This window comes from Dermochelys coriacea, chromosome 5, assembly GCF_009764565.3.
Source record: "Dermochelys coriacea isolate rDerCor1 chromosome 5, rDerCor1.pri.v4, whole genome shotgun sequence".
Taxonomy (NCBI): Eukaryota; Metazoa; Chordata; order Testudines; family Dermochelyidae; genus Dermochelys; species Dermochelys coriacea.
The window spans coordinates 106,492,030-106,512,391 of NC_050072.1; the positions used below are offsets into that span (position 1 = coordinate 106,492,030).

The window sequence follows — 20,362 nt, forward strand, 5'->3', positions numbered from 1 at the left end:
AGGTGCCCATCACTTTCTGAAAATCAGTCCCCTTTAAGCTGACTGAAGCTGGACACCAAAAATCGCCAGTCACTTTTGAAAACCGTGGCCATTATCTATTATGTAATGCTTCTGTTTGAGCCTAATTTGACTGCAGGTCCCTTACAGGAAGGGACTGTGTACAGTGCCAAGCAAACTGACAGTCTTTCATACATGAAATAAATAATGATGATGATGCTGTGGGCCTCTTGCACTTCCTCTCCAGATGCACACATAGCAACAATTTATTTACAAGGTCAGTCCATCGAAAACATAACACCCTCCAACAGATTCAACATACTCCCCACCCACATCCCCTTATTTTACTCACCCCTCCCAACCTGGTGACATGTTATCATGCTAACAAACCAACTGCTACTGAGGTAAGGGATGACATTAGCTGACATTGGTTCAAAAGATGAATGCATTTATCATGTAGTCTTAGTGCTATTTTTTATATAAGGCACATAAAGATCATGATAGGCATGTTCTTATAATTTCAATACTCTCTCTCTCTTTCTCTCAGGCTCTTTCATACAAAGCAGCCAAATCCTTGTTCTTCATGGTATTATGAGCACTCACTGAAAACAAAGCTGTAGGAAAATTGGATGTAGATTTTTTTTCCCAATCTTGAATGAAAAGCATGAGACTGTTTCAGAATTGAGAAGTTTAAATATCACCAAAGAATATTCATGGATATTCCCACTTCAACAAGCCACAGACACCAGGGAAGATGCTTGCATCAACAGAACTGAAGGAGGCAAGTTTCCCTGTGAGCATGCACACACAAAAATTCCTGACATTCAGGGGTACAGACAATTTTCCAGTACAAAATTCTACCACTCAGCCTGAAAAACTCCTTGAGGGTATTCCTAACATGTAAGTCAGCTGTTGCAGGCCACCTGAGACTATAGGGATAAAATGAAGTTCAGGAATGAGACAAACTAACAATAGGCAAATCCAACAATAGGCAGACTACATCCCTTGCTGCAAGAACAGCATATACATTTTGAATCTGGAAGAATAACAGTTTATACAAAAATGGCTCTCTTTCAGTTTTCCTACATACATACAAGGGTGCTCACTTCTACACAGAGTTTGGGATAGTTCTTCTTAAAAAAGGAGACTTTTCTATAATGATGCTAAATAATAATAATAATTAATAATTTGTCTTGAGATTTTAATTTATTTATTCAGAATAGAAAAACAAATGATCATGAGATGATATCTGAACAGTATCAGGTCAGACTTTACCATTGATTCACCCTGTCAAAACTGAAAGATGACAGATTCAACCACACAACTTTCCACTAAAAATAAAGGTCAAGATGTTATCAAATTACTTGTGGTTATAGGTTCTTCGGTTTTTGGGGCACCTAGTTTGAGACAATTTAAAAAGCGCCAATATTCAAAAAGAGCAGAACAGTACTTTTATGGTAGTGAAGGGGTGTAAAACTAAAAATGCTAATTCAGATAAGTACCCAGAAGTTTATAAGCTTGCTTGAAGCTTATCCAAATTGCTTAAATCTTTTGAGTTTGCAAAACTTGGCTGAAAATATGGAAACAGTAGACTCTCTTGCAACATAGTTCAATTTCATTTAAGGTCCTGTCTATATTAGCCTTTAAGAAGAGGTTAAAACAACATTTAAACACAATTCAAATAACCTTGCAGCAAAAACAGCTTGTAACACACCAATCAATTAGCAAGTTAACTCCCTATTTTTTAAAAAAGTATCTAAGATAAGATCAGTGATACTAATTGTCACAGGGTGCAGCCCTCATCGCCCGACTGGTGCCTCCTCCTGGTCATGCTGGGGATTAGCTTGAGGCCGACGCCCACACTCACAGTCTGCACACTGTGTCTCTGATTCTGCTTCCGCCTACGGCTCCTCTCTCAACTCCCAGAAGTGCAGCACCTCAGCCCTCTGCCTGGGTCATCATCTGTTTCCCTCTTCTGTGGGGAAGGGAGAGGGGAGCATATCTGTCCAGCAGTCAAGCCATTTCCCCAATGGTGAGTGCAGGGGACATGGGCCTGCCCACTATTCTGGGCCCAAATGCACGGACCCTGTAAATAGCAGCCTCCTGCTGCTCCTCTGTAATCTCCATCAAAGCTGCTATATTTCCCTTCCCTATGGCCCCAGCACCTTCTTCGTCCTTACCTCAGGCCACTCAGCTCTTCAGTCCCAGCAGCCAGCAAGGAGCTCCCTCCCACTTCCCTGGTCCCTGCCAGCAGCTGCTCTGTCCATGGTCCTTAGTTCTCTCAGCCCTCCAGGGATGCAGTCTTTACTACCTTGGCTCCCAGCAGCAACTGACTCTACCCTGCCCTGTGCCTCTTCTTATAGGGGCCTGCTTGGACCCGGCTTAGCTGCTCCACCCAGCCTCTCTCCTATTGGCTGCTTCCCATGCAACCTCCCTTGGCCTCTATTAACACTTTACATGACAGGGTGGGGCAGATGCCCCGTCACACAAATTCTTAATACAGGAAGATAGTTAATTGATAATTCAAAACAAAATCTGTAAATTACTTCTAATTTGATTCTTAAAACTAAATGCATCACAGATTGGTATACATGAGAGCAAACTAAGGTTGGACTCACCATCATATTTTTAACACAATTCTCCCTTCCACCTGCCTCAACCATCTATCCAGGCATTTACAATGCTAAATTTAAAACACTCTTTAAATCTCTTTTAAATACTTAATGTGGTCAGTGAAGACAGGATCTTAGGGATCCAATGTGGAAAAAAGGATCAAAAATTATTTTCCCAATCATCTTGCTTACAATGATTCTTTTAAAAGCTGAGATTGACAGTCATTTTGTTTAATGCTTTGTAAGGGCCAGATCATGATGCACTTACACACAGTGAGTACTACCTTATTCCATAAATACTACCATTGACTTCAGCAGGACTATTCTGGGTGGGTAAGGGTAGCACAGTGACACCTAAGGGGGAAAAAAGTAATTTTGCACCATTCTGATTGCCACTTGGCTATAGTCAGAGAAGATTACAGGTCATGGGAGTACCATTATAACCTGACCAGCTTGCTTTGTCATTAAAATACCTCATAAAACTCAATCTGTTCCTATATGATAGAGATTATTCTCAACACATAGGTCTGATTTTGGAAGCTTACTGTTTAGAGCCCAGACTGTAGTGTATTGATCAGTCCAGTAAGGTAATAAAAGTGGGGTTGCTATACTCCACCCTTAGAACAGATCCCATTTTGTTATATCATTTCTTGGTTTCACCCAAAGCCAGAAGCAACAGGCAAGAATGGTACAAAAATGAAAAACAGAATAAGGACAAATGTTATATATTTTTTGAACCTCAAAACTTCAAAGAATAGTCACTTTTGGTTTGGTTTGAGTTTTGGGTGTAAATTTGAGGGTCACCCATTCCTACCCTAATGGATATAACCAGTAAGCAAAGATCTTATAACCACACAGATATCTGTCCTATAGCTCAGATTGACAGCTTAGGAAACCCATATAAGAAAATATTCTTCTGCCATTGCATGGGTATTCAACATCCAGATTTACAGAAAACCCATTACAAAAACAACCAAGACAAACAAGATGATGTAATCATCATGTATTATATAATCAGGCAAGATGGGACCAAATGAGAGATGATAACGCTCAGAAAGTATGGAACTTGTACATTCAGGAGATTCTCTGTCCTACAGCAGCGAATTCCCCAGAATAACCATACAAAAATAGAAGATACTCTAAATTATCTACAGGTTTCAGAGTAGCAACCGTGTTAGTCTGTATTTGTAAAAAAGAAAAGGAGTACTTGTGGCACCTTAGAGACTAACAAATTTATTAGAGCATAAGCTTTCGTGAGCTACAGCTCACTTCATCGGATGCATTTGGTGGAAAAAGCAGAGGAGAGATTTATATACACACACAGAGAACATGAAACAATGGGTTTATCATACACACTGTAAGGAGAGTGATCACTTAAGATAAGCCATCACCAGCAGCAGGGGGGGGACAGGAGGAAAACCTTTCATGGTGACAAGCAAGGTAGGCTAATTCCAGCAGTTAACAAGGATAACAGAGGAACAGTGGGGGGTGGGGTGGGGGGGAGAAATACCATGGGGAAATAGTTTTACTTTGTGTAATGACTCATCCATTCCCAGTCTCTATTCAAGTCTAAGTTAATTGTATCCAGTTTGCAAATTAATTCCAATTCAGCAGTCTCTCGTTGGAGTCTGTTTTTGAAGCTTTTTTGTTGAAGGATAGCCACTCTTAGGTCTGTAATCGAGTGACCAGAGAGATTGAAGTGTTCTCCAACTGGTTTTTGAATGTTATAATTCTTGACGTCTGATTTGTGTCCATTCATTCTTTTACGTAGAGACTGTCCAGTTTGGCCAATGTACATGGCAGAGGGGCATTGCTGGCACATGATGGCATATATCACATTGGTAAATTATCTACATATTTCTTTTCACGAATAGCACAGCTTTCTGCCAACAGAAGGTGCTAGATGAGCAAAAATTCATGTAACTAACCGGTTCAACCTTGATAGTCCTATCAAGAACTTGCTACACAGTAGTAACAAGGAACAGTGTTGTCATAGAACAGGAACTAATCGTACTATGTGCATTAAAAACAAATAAAACGTCTCTATTATTGCAGTGCTAAATGCTCAAAGTGAAAATGATTCATTTTACATGTAGGTCATCTTTTTCCAGGACAATGGGAGAATTATGTGAGACCAGCTCTGATGTGACACATCCTTTGCATTTTCTTTGGGTCTAGGCTACATGATGGAGGAGACCACTTGCTAGACACATACTGGAAAAGGAAAATCTACTAGTTCATCAGAGAATCAGATCTACCCAAAACAACTAAGAAAAGCCTTAGAATAACTTCATCCAACTGCAAAAGCGGCAAAGAGTCCTGTGGCACCTTATAGACTAACAGACGTATTGGAGCATAAGCTTTCATGGGTGAATACCCACTTCGTCGGATGCATGTAGTGGAAATTTCCAGAGACAGGTAAGATCTTTGCAATGGAGAGGTTTTAGCCGAGGACTGTATGTGATGGCCAATGGAGTTCTGTTGGTTTCTTTCTTGGGCTTGTCTTGCAGCAGGAGGCTTCTGGGTACACATCTGGCTCTGTTGGTCTGTTTCCTTATTTCTTCGTGTGGGTATCATAGTTTTGAGAATGCTTGGTGAAGATCTTGTAGGTTTTGATCTCTGTCTGAGGGGTTGGAGCAAATGGGGTTGTAGCTCAGCGCTTGGCTGTAGACAATGGATCGTGTGGTGTGTCCAGGATGGAAGCTGGTGGCATGAAGGTAGGCATAGTGGTCCGTGGGTTTTCGGTATAGGGTGGTGTTAACGTGACCGTCACTTATTTGCACTGTGGTGTCTAGGAAGTGGACCTCCCATGTAGATTAGTCCAGGCTGAAGTTGATGGTGGGGTGGAAGCTACTGAAATCATGGTGGAATTCTTCCAGGGTTTCCTTTCCATGGGTCCAGATGATGAAGATGACATCAGTGTAGCATAGGTAGAGAAGGGGCAGGAGTGGACGAGAGCTGGGGAAGCGTTATTCCCGGTCAGCCATAAAAATGTGGAGCAATGTGGGTGCCCATAGCGGTGCCTCTGGTCTGGAGGTATATATTGTCACCAAATTTGAAATAATTGTGCGTGAGGATAACGTCACAGAGCTCAGCAACTAGTTGTGCTGTGGTATCATCAGGGATACTGTTCCTGACAGCTTGTATTCCATCTGTGTGTGGGATGTTTGTGTAGAGAGCCTCTACATCCATGGTGGCTAGGATGATGTTTTCTGGAAGATCACCAATGCATTGTAGTTTTCTCAGGAAATCAGTGGTGTCACAGAGATAGCTGGGAGTGCTGGTGGAGTAGAGAGTCCACATATCCGGACAGTCCTTCAGTGAGAGTGCCAGTGCCTGAAACGATGGGGTGTGCAGGATTTCCGGGTTTGTGGATCTTGGGTAGTAGATAGAATAATCCCGGTCGGGGCTCTAAGGGTATGTTGATTTGTTCTTTGTTAGTGAAGGGAGTGTCCTGAGTAGATGGTGCAGTTTCTTACTGTATTCCTCAGTGGGATCTGAGGAAAGTCGCCTGTAGAATTTGGTATTGGAGAGTTGTCTGGCAGCCTCCTTTTGTTAGTCAGACCTGTTCATGATGACAACAGCACCTCCTTTATCAGCCTCTTTGATTATAATGTCAGGGTTGTTTTTGAGGCTGTGGATGGCATAAGAAAACAGACCAACAGAGCCAGATGTGTACCCAAAAGCCTCCTGCTGCAAGACAAGCCCAAGAAAGAAACCAACGGAACTCCACTGGCCATCACATACAGTCCTCAGCTAAAACCTCTCCAGTGCATCATCCATGATCTACAACCCAACATGGACAACAATCCCTGACTTTCACAGGCCTTAGGAGGCAGGCCAGTCCTCGCCCACAGACAATTCACCAACCTGAAGCATATTTTCACCAGCAACTACACACCACAACATAGTAACTCTAACTCAGGAACCAATTCATGCAACAAACCTTGATGCCAACTCTGCCCACATATCTACACCAGCGACACCATCACAGGACCTAACAAGATCAGCCACACCATCACTGGTTCATTCATCTGCATGTCCACCAATGTAATATATGCCATCATGTGCCAGCAATGCCCCTCTGCTATGTACATTGGCCAAACTGGACAGTCCCTACGTAAAAGGATAAATGGACACAAATCAGATATTAGGAATGGCAATTTACAAAAAACTATAGGAGAACACTTCAACCTCCCTGGACACACAATAGCAGATTTAAAGATAGCCATCCTGCAGCAAAAAGACTTCAGGACCAGACTTCAAAGAGAAACTGCTGAGCTTCAGTTAATTTGCAAATTTGACACCACCATCTGAGGATTAAACAAAGACTGTGAATGGCTTACCAACTACAAAAGCAGTTTCTCCTTCCTTGGTGTTCACACCTCAACTGCTAGAAGAGGGCCTTATCGTCCCTGATTGAACTAACCCTCGTTATCCCTAACCTGATTCTTGCTTGCATATTTATACCTGCCTCTGGAAATTTCCACTACATGCATCTGATGAAGTGGGTATTCACCCATGAAAGCTCATGCTCCAATATGTCCGTTAGTCTATAAGGTGCCACGGGACTCTTTGCCGCTTTTACAGATCCAGACTAACACGGCTACCCCTCTGATCCAACTGCGTACTCTATTTGTATGTTCATCAATCCTAAATGTATGAGACATAGAATAACTGGGATTTGCGTAGCCTTCATGTGGGTGACAGAACAATTGTGCAAAATGGATTTCAGGCAAGTTCCCCTGTTTACATTTCCACTGTGCCGCTATCCATAACAGAGCATGTGAAAGGGAATTAATGTTTCAATATATGATATGGTGAATGCAGTTTGAGTTAGTGCCACTTTAGGATGAGATTGTGAAAAAGTCCTAAATGAGTCAGGCACCCAAATTACACTGACTTTCAGTTGGAGTCGAGCAGTTCACTGCCAGTTGTGCCTTTGAAAATCTTCCCCCTTACTGGATTGCCATATGGTTGAATATTACAAACGTGACAGGATTAACTGGTCCCACAACAGAACATAACACTTCCAGTGTTATAAGAATAACCAGATGCATTTTGTCATAGTGAACAAAAAGCAGTACAAAACCTATACATTTTGAATTTACTTTTTGTGAATCTGGTGTACGCATGGTCTAACAACAGTTTTGCCAGCAATGCAAAAACATTTTTTGGCTAGATTTAACTCCCATCCATTCTTATCCTTTTTTATATCTTAACATTCTAATGGAGTTTAAAAACAAAGTAATACTGATAGTTCCTGATTGATCTGAAAGTTATTGGTTTGCCATCCTAAATCAAAAAGCAATAGCAAATCAAGTGCTTATCTCTTCCCATGTAAGAAGATAGTATTATTCAGCAAGAAAGAAGTGCCACTTGCAACATCCTTCCTTTCCTGACAGCATGGCTGTGGAGAGCAGAAAGCTGAGAATTTATAACTAGTTTACCAGATAAAGACATGCATATTCTTCTAGTTTCCACAGTAAGTAACCATTATTTTTGTGGCTGGTCATCTGTTTACATTAAGTATTCATCATTTTTCATTTTCAAAAATGAATACACCCAGCCTATACTACATAGTGCAAAAGAAAAGGTTGTATGCTAACCATTGACACTTTGGACTAAGTGAAAGATAGATGGAGTTCATAGTGTTCAGGTTATACACGTTACTTGTAAAGAACAGTTAAATGAAAGTATTGATGACTCTTCTACTTTCATAGCCATATTAGTGAAGATGTGGATCCCTGTCACTTAGGCTTCATCTGCCTTCAGTACAACCTATCAAAACCTACCTAAGCTGAAAGATAATGAATCTAGTATTACAAATTAAAAACTATCTTTATCACAATCCTGTTAAAATGCATCCTAAGTATGTACCTGTCTGAAAGTCCTTCATGTCTTCCAGGCAGCAAAGAAAACAAAACTCTGCCTCAACTGTGAACTAACTAGTTTATACGTACCACTGCTTTCTATTGGATGCAATCAGAACTGCTCAGCATATCACAGGCACATTTCTGCCATCAGCAAATGGAAATTCACCTGATGTGGTGAGGCCTGTAATTCTGGAGAAGACGAATATGGGGATTATAACCAGAGCTGCTTTGAAATTCTAAACGCTCATGGCACGTAACAAGGTTCACCATATATTTGCGTCAATGATATTCATACTAAACAGACTTTCGGAGCAACCATGTTGCATACTGAATTTATTGCACAGCCAAAGGTTCTTCAGCATTACTTTCTGTACTTATAGAACCTCTATAAAACTTGCCTGATGTATTTCAATACTCCCCTCTCCCTATCAAAAAATAAAATCAAAATTCTAATTCCCAGTCTCAAGTAAATGGATGTCCTGGTCCCTTTTACTTCTCTAGTGTGTGCGCTTATGCTGTGTATACATTGCAGCACCACCATTTTTGTTTATATGTGTGATGGATTATAAACCTCTCAAAACATTGGGACTTCAAACGGAGTGTTCTCACTAGGTGACATGTAGTCCTATACTCTCAAAAAACACACACAACACTCATCAAACAAAAGCAGCTTAGAACTGTTACAGTGAATGTATATTATCAAGTTCATTTAGCTTCTCTGAGGAGATTGGAACCCCTCTTGGCTTCGCCACAAGAGGCTAATGGTTGGACTCAGAACACAAGGAAGAGGGTGACACATACCAAGATGGAGTAACATGGCACCGGGTGCCACAGGGGATTCTGGATGGCATGAACCCAGTGTGTAGCTATTGCACTGCTGAAACTCTATGTAATTATCCTCTAAAGATGACAATCACACACAAAAAGGCACTTAATTCTCTTTAACACTGATAAATACTCCAAATAGAAACAAAGCCTATGGCCCTTAATTATTCCCAGTTGTTCTTATTGCACTAATATAGGACTGGTACAGAGGGTCTCATTGTTTCATTATTATATTAATGGAAAGATGATCCTGCATTCCTACTGGTCTTTGACACGTAGGAAAAGACTATTTCTGCATACAGCTCACTGTGTCTATGGCAACATGTAGTTCAACTGCCACACAATGAATTAATTATTTTTTGTTCACATTTGTATACATTCGTAGCTTGCAACGGTCTCCATTTCTTGGTAGTTAATGACTGGGAGCCTTAAGGGCCTGCAGCAAAGTGACAGGCACTTGACTCTTCCAGATGGTCATTAGCTGTGAGGAAATGTAGGAAGCATTGGTGTAAGTAATAAGTAGTTCCTCATCAATCCAGAACTTTAAATTCAGGTTCATATTGCTGAAGCAGTTGCTGCAAGCCTTATATTGTATTTGGCTCTAATTTGGCACGGGGGATTGTGTTAGAAGATTCTGGCTATGAATACCATGTTAGTGATGCCCCAGTGAGGAAAATATTGTCGGTGATAGCAATGAGGAGAAAGTATAAATTAACACTGTGTCCGTCCCAGAACATTCTGGAGTGAATCTTTACCAAGGAATTAGAATAAGGAATGGAAGGTTCAAGATCTCTTACAATGGAGTTACCTGATACAATGTCCTACCCCAAACAATATCATTGAGGGAAATATATGGTGACCCAGTGGATAATACAAATGTTGCCTTGATGTAACAACATTTTCTTTTGTTCCACACTGAGGTCCCCTGTCCCCACCTGGCTGCTTAGATCAATGCATATGTTGATTGTAGCATGGAAACAATTTGGGATCACCTGCTATGGCATGGAGGTCCCCTAAGAATGCAGGAAGCCAAAAGGATCTGGCACTAAAAATGTGAATGTTGGAGGGGGTGGGAATCAATCCAGAAACTCTCACGCCATAATATTAATGCTTTAAATTATCTTATGTGTTCCTGTACAGTAACAGTTAACTGCTTTTCCTAATCTCTAGTTTTCACCCCTTAATGGTTTTCTTTTATTTCATTCAGATTAAACTCATGCGTGTAATAAATATGTTACCAACACTTTTCCATGCATTGCAGTATATATAATCCTTTTTGATATAAATTACGTATGTGATAACAGAGTAATAGGACAGATTTCCTCTCTGAGGTCTAGATTAGGTCAGGTGAGATTCCCAGAGATGACATTTAAAACAAAAATAAGGAAGTGTGAACGGTTGTATATGAAAGCGCTTTCTTTATTCTGCAGCTTCCCAATAGTCAAACAAATGAATAACTAATTCACTGAAACATCTTCATTTGACATTCTCAGCTGTTAAATATGTAAGTTCTCAAAGCTGAGGTTAGTCAGACATCTAACACATGCTAATGAACCAACTTAGTTTGCTTCTGCAGATGCCATTTTAAAAAAAAACCTTTTATCCATGCAGCTCAGGTTAAAAAGCCTGATGCCAAGCTCCAGCATTGAACAATGAAAAAAGCAAGGTAAACAAAATGAAGACATGAAGATAGAAAAGGAGATGAAGTCCCAGCGAGGAACTATCTTTCTTTGCAGAAGAGATACGGATCTCGGATGTCAAGACACGAAAGCGGACAGAAAAGGGAACAAAAAACAAGGAAAAACAAAATTAAAGGATGGCCTAATCTTCATTAGGGTTTAATAGTGTTTAAAACTCATTTTTGAAATTTAATTTGGTCTTCTGCTGTATAAAGAAATGATGGTGTAGAAAAAAAACATGTAATCTTCTAATTGTATTCTTTCCTAGATTAGGGATTCCCACTTCTACCCCAATAATAATACCATTAATGACATTATCTGAAGATGCTATCTTAGGAGGGGAAGAGGTAACCTAAGTATCATATTTTCACATTTGCAAGCTCCACCTTAAATAAAATTGCCCATTCTGCTAAATTATTTATTGAGATCTAGTTACATGGACTATTATTGACTGGGCTGACTGCATGAAACTCATTTCACTTATGAACTAAGAATGAGCTAAATCATAAATGAAAGAAATACACAGACATTAATATAGAAACACACAGACAGTCAACTGACTAGGACTGTCTGGACTCTCATTACACTCAAGGAATGTGTTGCCACCGAATGCAAATCATACGTGAAGGTGATTGTTATTCTGATCAGCTCTTTTCAGGGTACAGTTGGCAGAGAGCAGAATTAGCTTGAAACTGCAATAAGTAATTAGTGAAGAGAATGAGCAGAATTGTATTTGGTTATTTCAAAACAAGTTTCTGTACTTGGGGCAACGACATGCAGTGTTAAGATACATGGGAAGTATTTAAGTAAAAATTTCTTCTGCAAAGGACTGTTCATTATCATCAGACTTTAGCCCTGGTCTACACTAGGCGCTGAGGTCAAATTTAGCAGCGAAAAATCGATGTAACCCTGCACCCATCCACATGACGAAGCCCTTTTTTTCGACTTAAAGGGCTCTTAAAATCAATTTCCTTACTCCACCCCCGACAAGGGGATTAGCACTGAAATTGGTTTTGCTGGGTCGAATTTGGGGTACTGTGGATGCAATTAGATGCGTCCATTCTGACCGCTCTGGACAGCACTCTCAACTCAGACGCACGGACCAGGTAGACAGGAAAAGGCCCGCGAAGTTTTGAATTTCAATTTCCTGTTTGGCCAGTGTGGCAAGCTGCAAGTGACCATGCAGAGCTCATCAGCAGAGGTGACCATGATGAAGTCCCAGAATCGCAAAAGAGCTCCAGCATGGACCGAACGGGAGGTACGGGATCTGATCACTATATGGGGAGAGGAATTCGTGCTATCAAAACTATGTTCTAGTTTTTGAAATGCCAAAACATTTGTGAAAATCTCCCAGTGCATGAAGGACAGAGACCATAACAGGGACCCGAAGCAGTGCCGCATGAAACTTAAGGAGCTGAGGTAAGCCTACCAGAAAATCAGAGAGGCGAACGGCCGCTCCGGGTCAGAGCCCCAAACATGCCGCTTCTATGATGAGCTGCATGCCATTTTAGGGGTTCAGCCACCACTACCCCAACCGTGTTGTTTGACTCCTTCAATGGAGATGGAGGCAACACGGAAGCAGGTTTTGGGGATGAGGAAGACGATGAGGAGGAGGTTGTAGATAGCTCACAGCAAACAAGTGGAGAAGCCGGTTTTCCCGACAGCCAGGAACTGTTTCTCACCCTGGACCTGGAGCCAGTACCCCCCGAACCCACCCAAGGCTGCCTCCCAGACCCACCAGGCGGAGAAGGGACCTCTGGTGAGTGTACCTTTTAAAATACTATACAAGGTTTAAAAGCCAGCATGTTTAATGATTAATTTGCCCTGGCATTTGTGGCTCTCCTGGATATACTCCCAAAGCCTTTGCAAAAGGTTTCTGGGGAGGGCAGCCTTATTCCATCCACCATGGTAGGACACTTTACCACTCCAGGCCAGCAGCACGTACTCGGGAATCATTGTAGAACAAAGCATTGCAGTGTATGTTTGCTGGCGTTCAAACAACATCCGTTCTTTATCTCTCTCTATTATCCTCAGGAGAGTGATATCATTCATGGTCACCTGGTTGAAATAGGGTGCTTTTCTTAAGGGGACATTCAGAGGTGCCCGTTCCTGCCAGGCTGTTTGCCTGTGGCTGAACAGAAATGTTCCCCGCTGTTAGCCACGCGGTGGGGGGAGGCAAAATGCGACCTTGTAACGAAAGCTCATGTGCTATGTATGTAATGTTAACAGCAAGGTTTACTGTGAAAGAGTGTACCCATTGTTCTATAAAATGTGTCTTTTCAAATACCACTCTCCCTTTTTTTTCTCCACCAGCTGCATGTGTTTCAAGGATTATAGGATCTTCTCCTTCCCAGAGGCTAGCGAAGATTAGAAGGTGAAAAAAACGCACTCGCGATGAAATGTTCTCTGAGCTCATGCTGTCCTCCCACACTGACAGAGCACAGACGAATGCATGGAGGCAGAAAATGTCAGAGTGCAGGAAAGCACAAAATGACTGGGAGGAGAGGTGGCGGGCTGAAGAGAGGGCTGAAGCTGAAAGGTGGCAGCAGCGTGATGAGAGAAGGCAGGATTCAATGCTGAGGCTGCTGGAGGATCAAACTAATATGCTCCAGGGTATGGTTGAGCTGCAGTAAAGGCAGCAGGAGCCGCTACAGCCCCTGTGTAATCAACCGCCCTCCTCCCCAAGTTCCATAGCCTCCTCACCCAGATGCCCAAGAACGTGGTGGAGGGGCCTCCGGCCACCCAGCCACTCCACCCCAGAGGATTGCCCAAGTAACAGAAGGCTGGCATTCAATAAGTTTTAAACTTTTAAAGTGCTGTGTGGCCTTGTCCTTCCCTCCTCCACCACCCCTCCTGGGCTACCTTGGTAATTATCCCACTATTTGTGTGATGAATTAATAAAGAATGCATGAATGTGAAGCAACAATGACTTTATTGCCTCTGCAAGCAGTGATCGAATGGAGGTGGGGAGGGTGGTTAGCTTACAGGAAAGCAGAGTGAACCAAGGGGCAGGGGATTTCATTAAGGAGAAACAAACAGAACTTTCACACTGTAGCCTGGCCAGTCATGAAACTGGTTTTCAAAGCTTCTCTGATGCTCACTGCACCCTCCTGTGCTCTTCTAATTGCCCTCGTGTCTGGCTGTGCATAACCAGCAGCCAGGCGATTTGCCTCAAGCTCCCACCCCGCCATAAACATCTCCCCCTTACTCTCACAGATATTGTGGAGCACACAGCAAGCAGTAATAACCGTGGGAATATTGGTTTCGCTGAGGTCTAACCAAGTCAGTAAACTGTGCCAGCGTGCTTTTAAACGTCCAAATGCACATTCTACCACCATTCTGCACTTGCTCAGCCTGTAGTTGAACAGCTCCTGACTACTCTCCAGGCTGTCTATGTATGACTTCATGAGCCATGGCATTAAGGGGTAGGCTGGGTCCCCAAGGACAACTATAGGCATTTCAACATCCCCAATGGTTATTTTCTGGTCTGGGAAGAAATTCCCTTCCTGCAGCTTTTGAAACAGACCAGAGTTCCTGAAGATGCGAACGTCATGTACCTTTCCCGGCCATCCCACGCTGAAGTTGGTGAAATGTCCCTTGTAATCCACCAGTGCTTGCAGCACTATTGAAAAGTACCCCTTGCGGTTTATGTACTTGCTGGCTTGGTGCTCCGGTGCCAAGATAGGGATATGGGTTCCATCTATGGCCCCACCACAGTTAGGGAATCCCTTTGCAGCAAAGCCGTCCACTATGACCTGCACATTTCCCAGGGTCACTACCCTTGATATCAGCAGATCTTTGATTGCGTTGGCTACTTGCATCACAGCAGCCCCCACAGTAGATTTGCCCACTCCAAATTGATTCCCGACTGACCGGTAGCTGTCTGGCGTTGCAAGCTTCCACAGGGCTATTGCCACTCGCTTCTCAAATGTGAGGACTGCTCTCATCTTGGTATTCTTGTGCCTCAGGGCAGGGGAAAGCAAGTCACAAAGTTCCATGAAAGTGCCCTTACGCATGCGAAAGTTTCGCAGCCACTGGGAATCATCCCAGACCTGCAACACTATGCGGTCCCATCAGTCTGTGCTTGTTTCCCGAGCCCAGAATCGGCGTTCCACTGCATGAACCTGCCCCATTAGCACCATGATGCCCACACTGGCAGGGCCCGTGCTTTGAGAGGAGTCTGTGTCCATGTACTCATCACTCTCGTCACCGCGCTGATGTCCCCTACTCGCCCGGTTTCGCTTTGCCAGGTTCTGGTGCTGCATATACTGCTGGATAATGCGTGTGGTGTTTAATGTGCTCCTAATTGCCAAAGTGATCTGAGCGGGCTCCATGCTTGCTATGGTATGGCGTCTGCACAGAAAAAAGGCGCGGAACGATTATCTGCTGTTGCTCTGACGGAGGGAGGGGCGACTGATGACATGGCTTACAGGGAATTAAAATCAACAAAGGGGGTGGCTTTGCGAGAAACTGAATGGCCCCCTCAAGGATAGAACTCAAAACCTCAAGGATAGAACTCAAAACTGGGTTTAGCAGGCCGTCCATTTCACAGAGGGAGGGAGGAGAAAATGAATACAAAACAAATCTGGTCTATTTCTTGTTTTGAGCCACTTCATCTATTTTTATACATCATGCTGGCAGCAGACTGCGCAGTACGACCGCTAGCCATCGTCACCTCCTGGGTGCTCGGCAGAAAACGGTGCAGTATGACTACTGGCCATCATCTTCTGCTGGCTGCAAATTAAAAGACAGTGCACTGCTGGTAGGAGTCAATCGCCATGAGACGAAACAAGGGAAATGACTTGGCTGAGTCACTCCCATGTTTGCCCAGGTGCCCTGTTAAAAGAGCACCCAGGACTACGTTGATGACGGCTACCAGTCATACTGCACTGCCCTGTATACATCCAACATGGGAAGGGAAGTTAATGTCATTACAGAAAGGAATGAACTATTACAGTGGATTTAGTTTTGCTACCATCTCAATAAACTAAAAATGTTCTAATTTTAAAAATGGAGCTTATACATAAACTGCTTATATATAAACTATGATCTGGTCAGTCTATGCACAGTCTACTTTTTACTGATTTAAAGACTTTTGTCTGACAGCACATTTTCCCCTCTTTCTCTTTTTTGCCCCAGTTGGAACTTTTCTCAAATCTAGATACTTTTTGACCCCAATGGCTTATTTCGACCCTGGTGGACCACTTCCATTCTTTTCACAATTTAAAAAAAATCCTTATTTTTAATTTAATATTACAGTCATGCTAATTTTTTCTGATACCCATCCACTCCATTATTTCCTTTCTAATCACATACATATCCTGCATTCTATCTCTAGCTTCCCTAATTTTACTTTGACCTTTACAGATTATTCCTGGTGAAGGCCTCGTAGTGGAAACACCATAGATAATTTTGTCTTCTGTTTTTGGCATGTATTACTAAGAAACTTTTTTTCTTTTAGCAGTCCCATGTGCAAACATAACACCCTTCTTATACTTTTATCCACAGCTGAGTACTCATTGATCTTAACTAAAACTTAGTCAACATAAGATAAGTCCAAAAGTTGAGTGATGGTGACATAACTTAACTTTGTTATGAAAAGATGACTCAGCCATATTTTTGTTCTCATGCAGGAAGTGACACTTCCAATCCCCTACTCTTGTTTCTAATGATGGATAAGTCTCATGAAGTTGAGATGTTTTATTCAGATAAGCAGCCAAAGTTTGGATTCTTATCTGAATCTTATATCATTAAGTTAGGGCCAACTTTCTGACTGGGCAAAAGTTTGAATTCATTTTTATTTTTTATCAATTCAGGCATTGATCCCTATTTGGTTCTTGTTAGAAAAGTAGACTTCTAGTTATCAGATGCCAAATTGACATTGTTCTTGCTGGGAATTATTAATACAGCTTGAGATTGTTTTAATCAGAATAAAAATTTGCCAAACAACATGTTAGCTGATATTTGCTTATTTTGTGTGGGAACACAAAATATTCAGCAGCTCAATATTACAAAAACATGATGTCGTCCTATGTGTTTGAACAATGCCTATCATATTTTGGCCACATTAATAACAGCAATAAAAAAATTCAATTATAATTTTAAGTGAAAATGGTTCTATTAGAACAGAGATGGGTAAACTACGGCCCGCAGGCCACATCCAGCCTGCTGACAATCCTGCTCGACCCTTGAGTTCCCGGCTCCTCCCCTGCTTCCCTTCCTCCCCCGCAGCCATGCCGCCGCGTGGGCAGCGCTCTTGGTGGTGGGGCTGCGTGATCCTGCCAAGCAGAGCAGCAGCGTGTCTGGCTCTGGCCGGGTGGCACGGCTTCCAGACATGCTGCTCTGAGCAGTATGGTAAGGGGGTTGGAAAAGGGGCGGGGGGGGGCAGTCAGGGAACAGGGAGCAGGGGACGGTTGGATGGGGCAGAGGTTTTGTGGGGGGGCACTCAGGGGACGGGGAACAGCAGGGGTTGTATAGGCGTGGGGTCCTGGGGGGCCTGTCAGGGGGCTGGGATGTGGATAGGAGTCAGGGGACTGGAAGCAGGGGGGTTGGATAGGGGGTGGGGTCCCCAGGGGGCAGTTAGGGGTGAGGGGTGGTTAAGGAACAAGGAGCAGGGAGGGTTGGGAAGTGGGAGGGGGTGGATAGTGGGTGGAGGCCAGGCTGTTTGGGGAGGCACAGCCTTCCCTACCCGGCCCTCCATACAGTTTTGCAACTCCAATGTGGCTCTCGAGCCAAAAAGTTTGCCCCACCCCTGTATTAGAAAATAGTAAGTTGCATCAAAACATCATTGCAGTTTAGTTTGGAGTTAGTTGAAATCTCTGGAGAAACTATCAAAGATGATGGGATGTCAAGTTTCCTAGTCACTAGAAAATAGATTAAGAAAAAAGTGGCATGGCTGTGTAGCTCCACATATAATAATAAAGACACTATTATTAGCTATCACTCTCAAATATTTCAGATACAGAGAGGACTGGGCAAAAACTCAGAGGCAGATTTGAATGAAAAACATATGTAAATGATAAAGCAGATACAAGTTTTAATTTTTTTTTAATCAGTCTACAAAAGCAATAAAGTTCTTTCTTACCCTGGACCTTTCCTCCAGTTTTGTCATCATGACCACAGTTGCACCCCGTTGCTCCCACATCATTCTCCAGAAATCTCCAAAGGTTTCTGGGAGAGCCCCTTGTGTTGCTATGTAAGCATTCTGCTTTCTGTAACCATCTATGTAGTTGGCATTGACATAGTCACTTCCAGGTATGCCTGCAAAGCAGGAAGAATGAATACATTTGAGAAGTCAGATCACGTCAGACACTATTCTTGAGACATTCTGGTATAAAGGCGAGTATGGGTCCATATGTTTTAATGAGTATATTTAATACGTGATAAACAAACAATATAATAACATTGTGATATCAATTGGCATGGAAGAAGTGTTTAGATAGGGGCAGATTCTTGCCTTGGCATCAAACTTAAGTTAGAGAACCTCTTTTTTGCTTAGATTGCAGAAGCCAACTAGAATATATGCTTGTATTTATTCCAGTCAGTTTTGGTATCTTTCTGCTAAAGTGATGATCAGTCAATAAAATGTGTCAAGAGACAAATGGGCTCTCAAACTCCAGCTGTCTCTTGTCCCCACATTTCCTCTCCTCTCTCCAATGCAACCTATCACTTGATATTGTTTTCATACAAAATTGCATTTTTAAAAGAGAGAAAAAGCAAGCAAAACTTCTGTACAAAATAAAGTCTCTAAATTTAGGAGGAAATCATCATCAGCTGCACAAAGCTCAAATGGACAGATTGCCAGTGCGTGACTTTTAGGGCTTGTATGGGCAGAATACTCCACACTAATGTGGCCTGCTATGCTTCATGACCTATATAGGCATTTTGGCTAGTGACCACGTGCAGTTTGTTGATTAGGTGGCCATGCTGGACAGCCCAGAAACTCCCTTGCACGTTGTCAGGAAAAGACCAACTGTGGACCGCAGCTCCATTTTTTGCAAGGGGTATGGAGGTGGTTCTGTTGCACTTCAGATCTTATGTATCCTTCCTGGTGGGGAGGACAAGATTTCCTCACCCAAAGGAAAATTATAGGCTCCCATGGTTTCATTCTTTACATTTTTTAATATGGGAAAGGTGCTGATAGTTTCAGACTACTATGATTGGTTTTTGTACTTCTCCCCATAATTGGATTGCAGTAGATAAGTATTGGCCTTCTTTTTGGAAAAAGAATATGGAAACCAAGTGCAAAAAAATCATGGAACCTACTATAACATATGTGTATGAAGTAAGCACCTTCACAAGCCTGAATAAAAATTAAATATATTTGTAACAAGGTGGAAGGTCTAAGACCCTGCATGGAAATATTGTCCTGTTCTATTGAGTCACCCTTGGTGAAGTGAGCTGTAGCTCATGAAAGCTTATGCTCAAATAAATGTTAGTCTCTAAGGTGCCACAAGTACTCCTTTTCTTTTTGCGGATACAGACTAACACGACCGCTACTCTGAAACCTAGGTACTAAAACTCTTTATTGAGATTCAGAGGTATTACTGTCATGTCATGCAGGCATGAGAGTCCAATGGGCTCCAACTGAATATAAAGGGGTTAGCAGATCTCTTTGAGCAGGGCAAAAAAACTGAGATAGCACAGAGGAAGTCTCAGAGTGATTGTAACAACAGGGCTCCATTTTACCTTAATTGTGAACTCAACTGTAAGACATGAGTGAAAGGTCATAAATTACCACAATATCCTAGAAAAATGTTGATGGAAAAAAGGTGCAAAATGGAGTCAGAAAGACTGAATTAGTCCAAACAAAAAGGCCTACCCTGATCTAATTCAAGGGGAGCATAAAGACCATGCCCGATAAACAAGAGAAGTGAGGGACTGGAAATCAATGACCCAGAATTGTTGGACAAAATAATGAAGGGATAGGCTATTTCACCCATTGCTCTCTTATGGGGGTTCTTATAAGAAAATACTTTGGGGGAGAAAAACACGCTATCAACTACTTTGGATGGGGAGACAGGTGGACCGGAAGGAGTGAGCTTCACCACTGCGGCTGACCTCTGTCTCCTCGGATCCACTGTGACACTGCGGGACCTTTGTCATCCTGGTCCTGAAAGAAGTCCTGACCAGATCAGGGCCAGAGAGAGGGACCCAGATGACATCTGCCACCACTACCGGCTCTGATTAAATCCTGAACCCCACTTGGGATCACGAGACTTTGATTCCTGCTGTCACCCACCATTTGTGTGTCCTTTTCATTCCCCTCCTTATTGCTTCTCTTTCCTTTCTCTCTTTTTTGCCTTTCTGTTTAATAAGAGACTGGTTTAGCTGGCCAAGGCTGTATACTTTGCAACAGTGCTGTAAGACTGTG

The 20,362-nt window shown here is 42.5% G+C and overlaps 1 protein-coding gene across 50 annotated transcripts in view; it reads right to left on the minus strand.

Annotated features, from left to right (window-relative positions):
• Positions 1-20,362, minus strand: part of PTPRD (protein tyrosine phosphatase receptor type D) — a 1,712,576-nt gene that overhangs the window by 58,230 nt on the left and 1,633,984 nt on the right. For all 50 annotated transcript variants that reach the window (XM_043515489.1, XM_043515496.1, XM_043515490.1 and 47 more), the window contains one exon: positions 18,074-18,249. In XM_043515489.1, the coding sequence (XP_043371424.1) occupies positions 18,074-18,249 (176 nt within the window). The remainder of the gene's footprint in view (positions 1-18,073; positions 18,250-20,362) is intronic.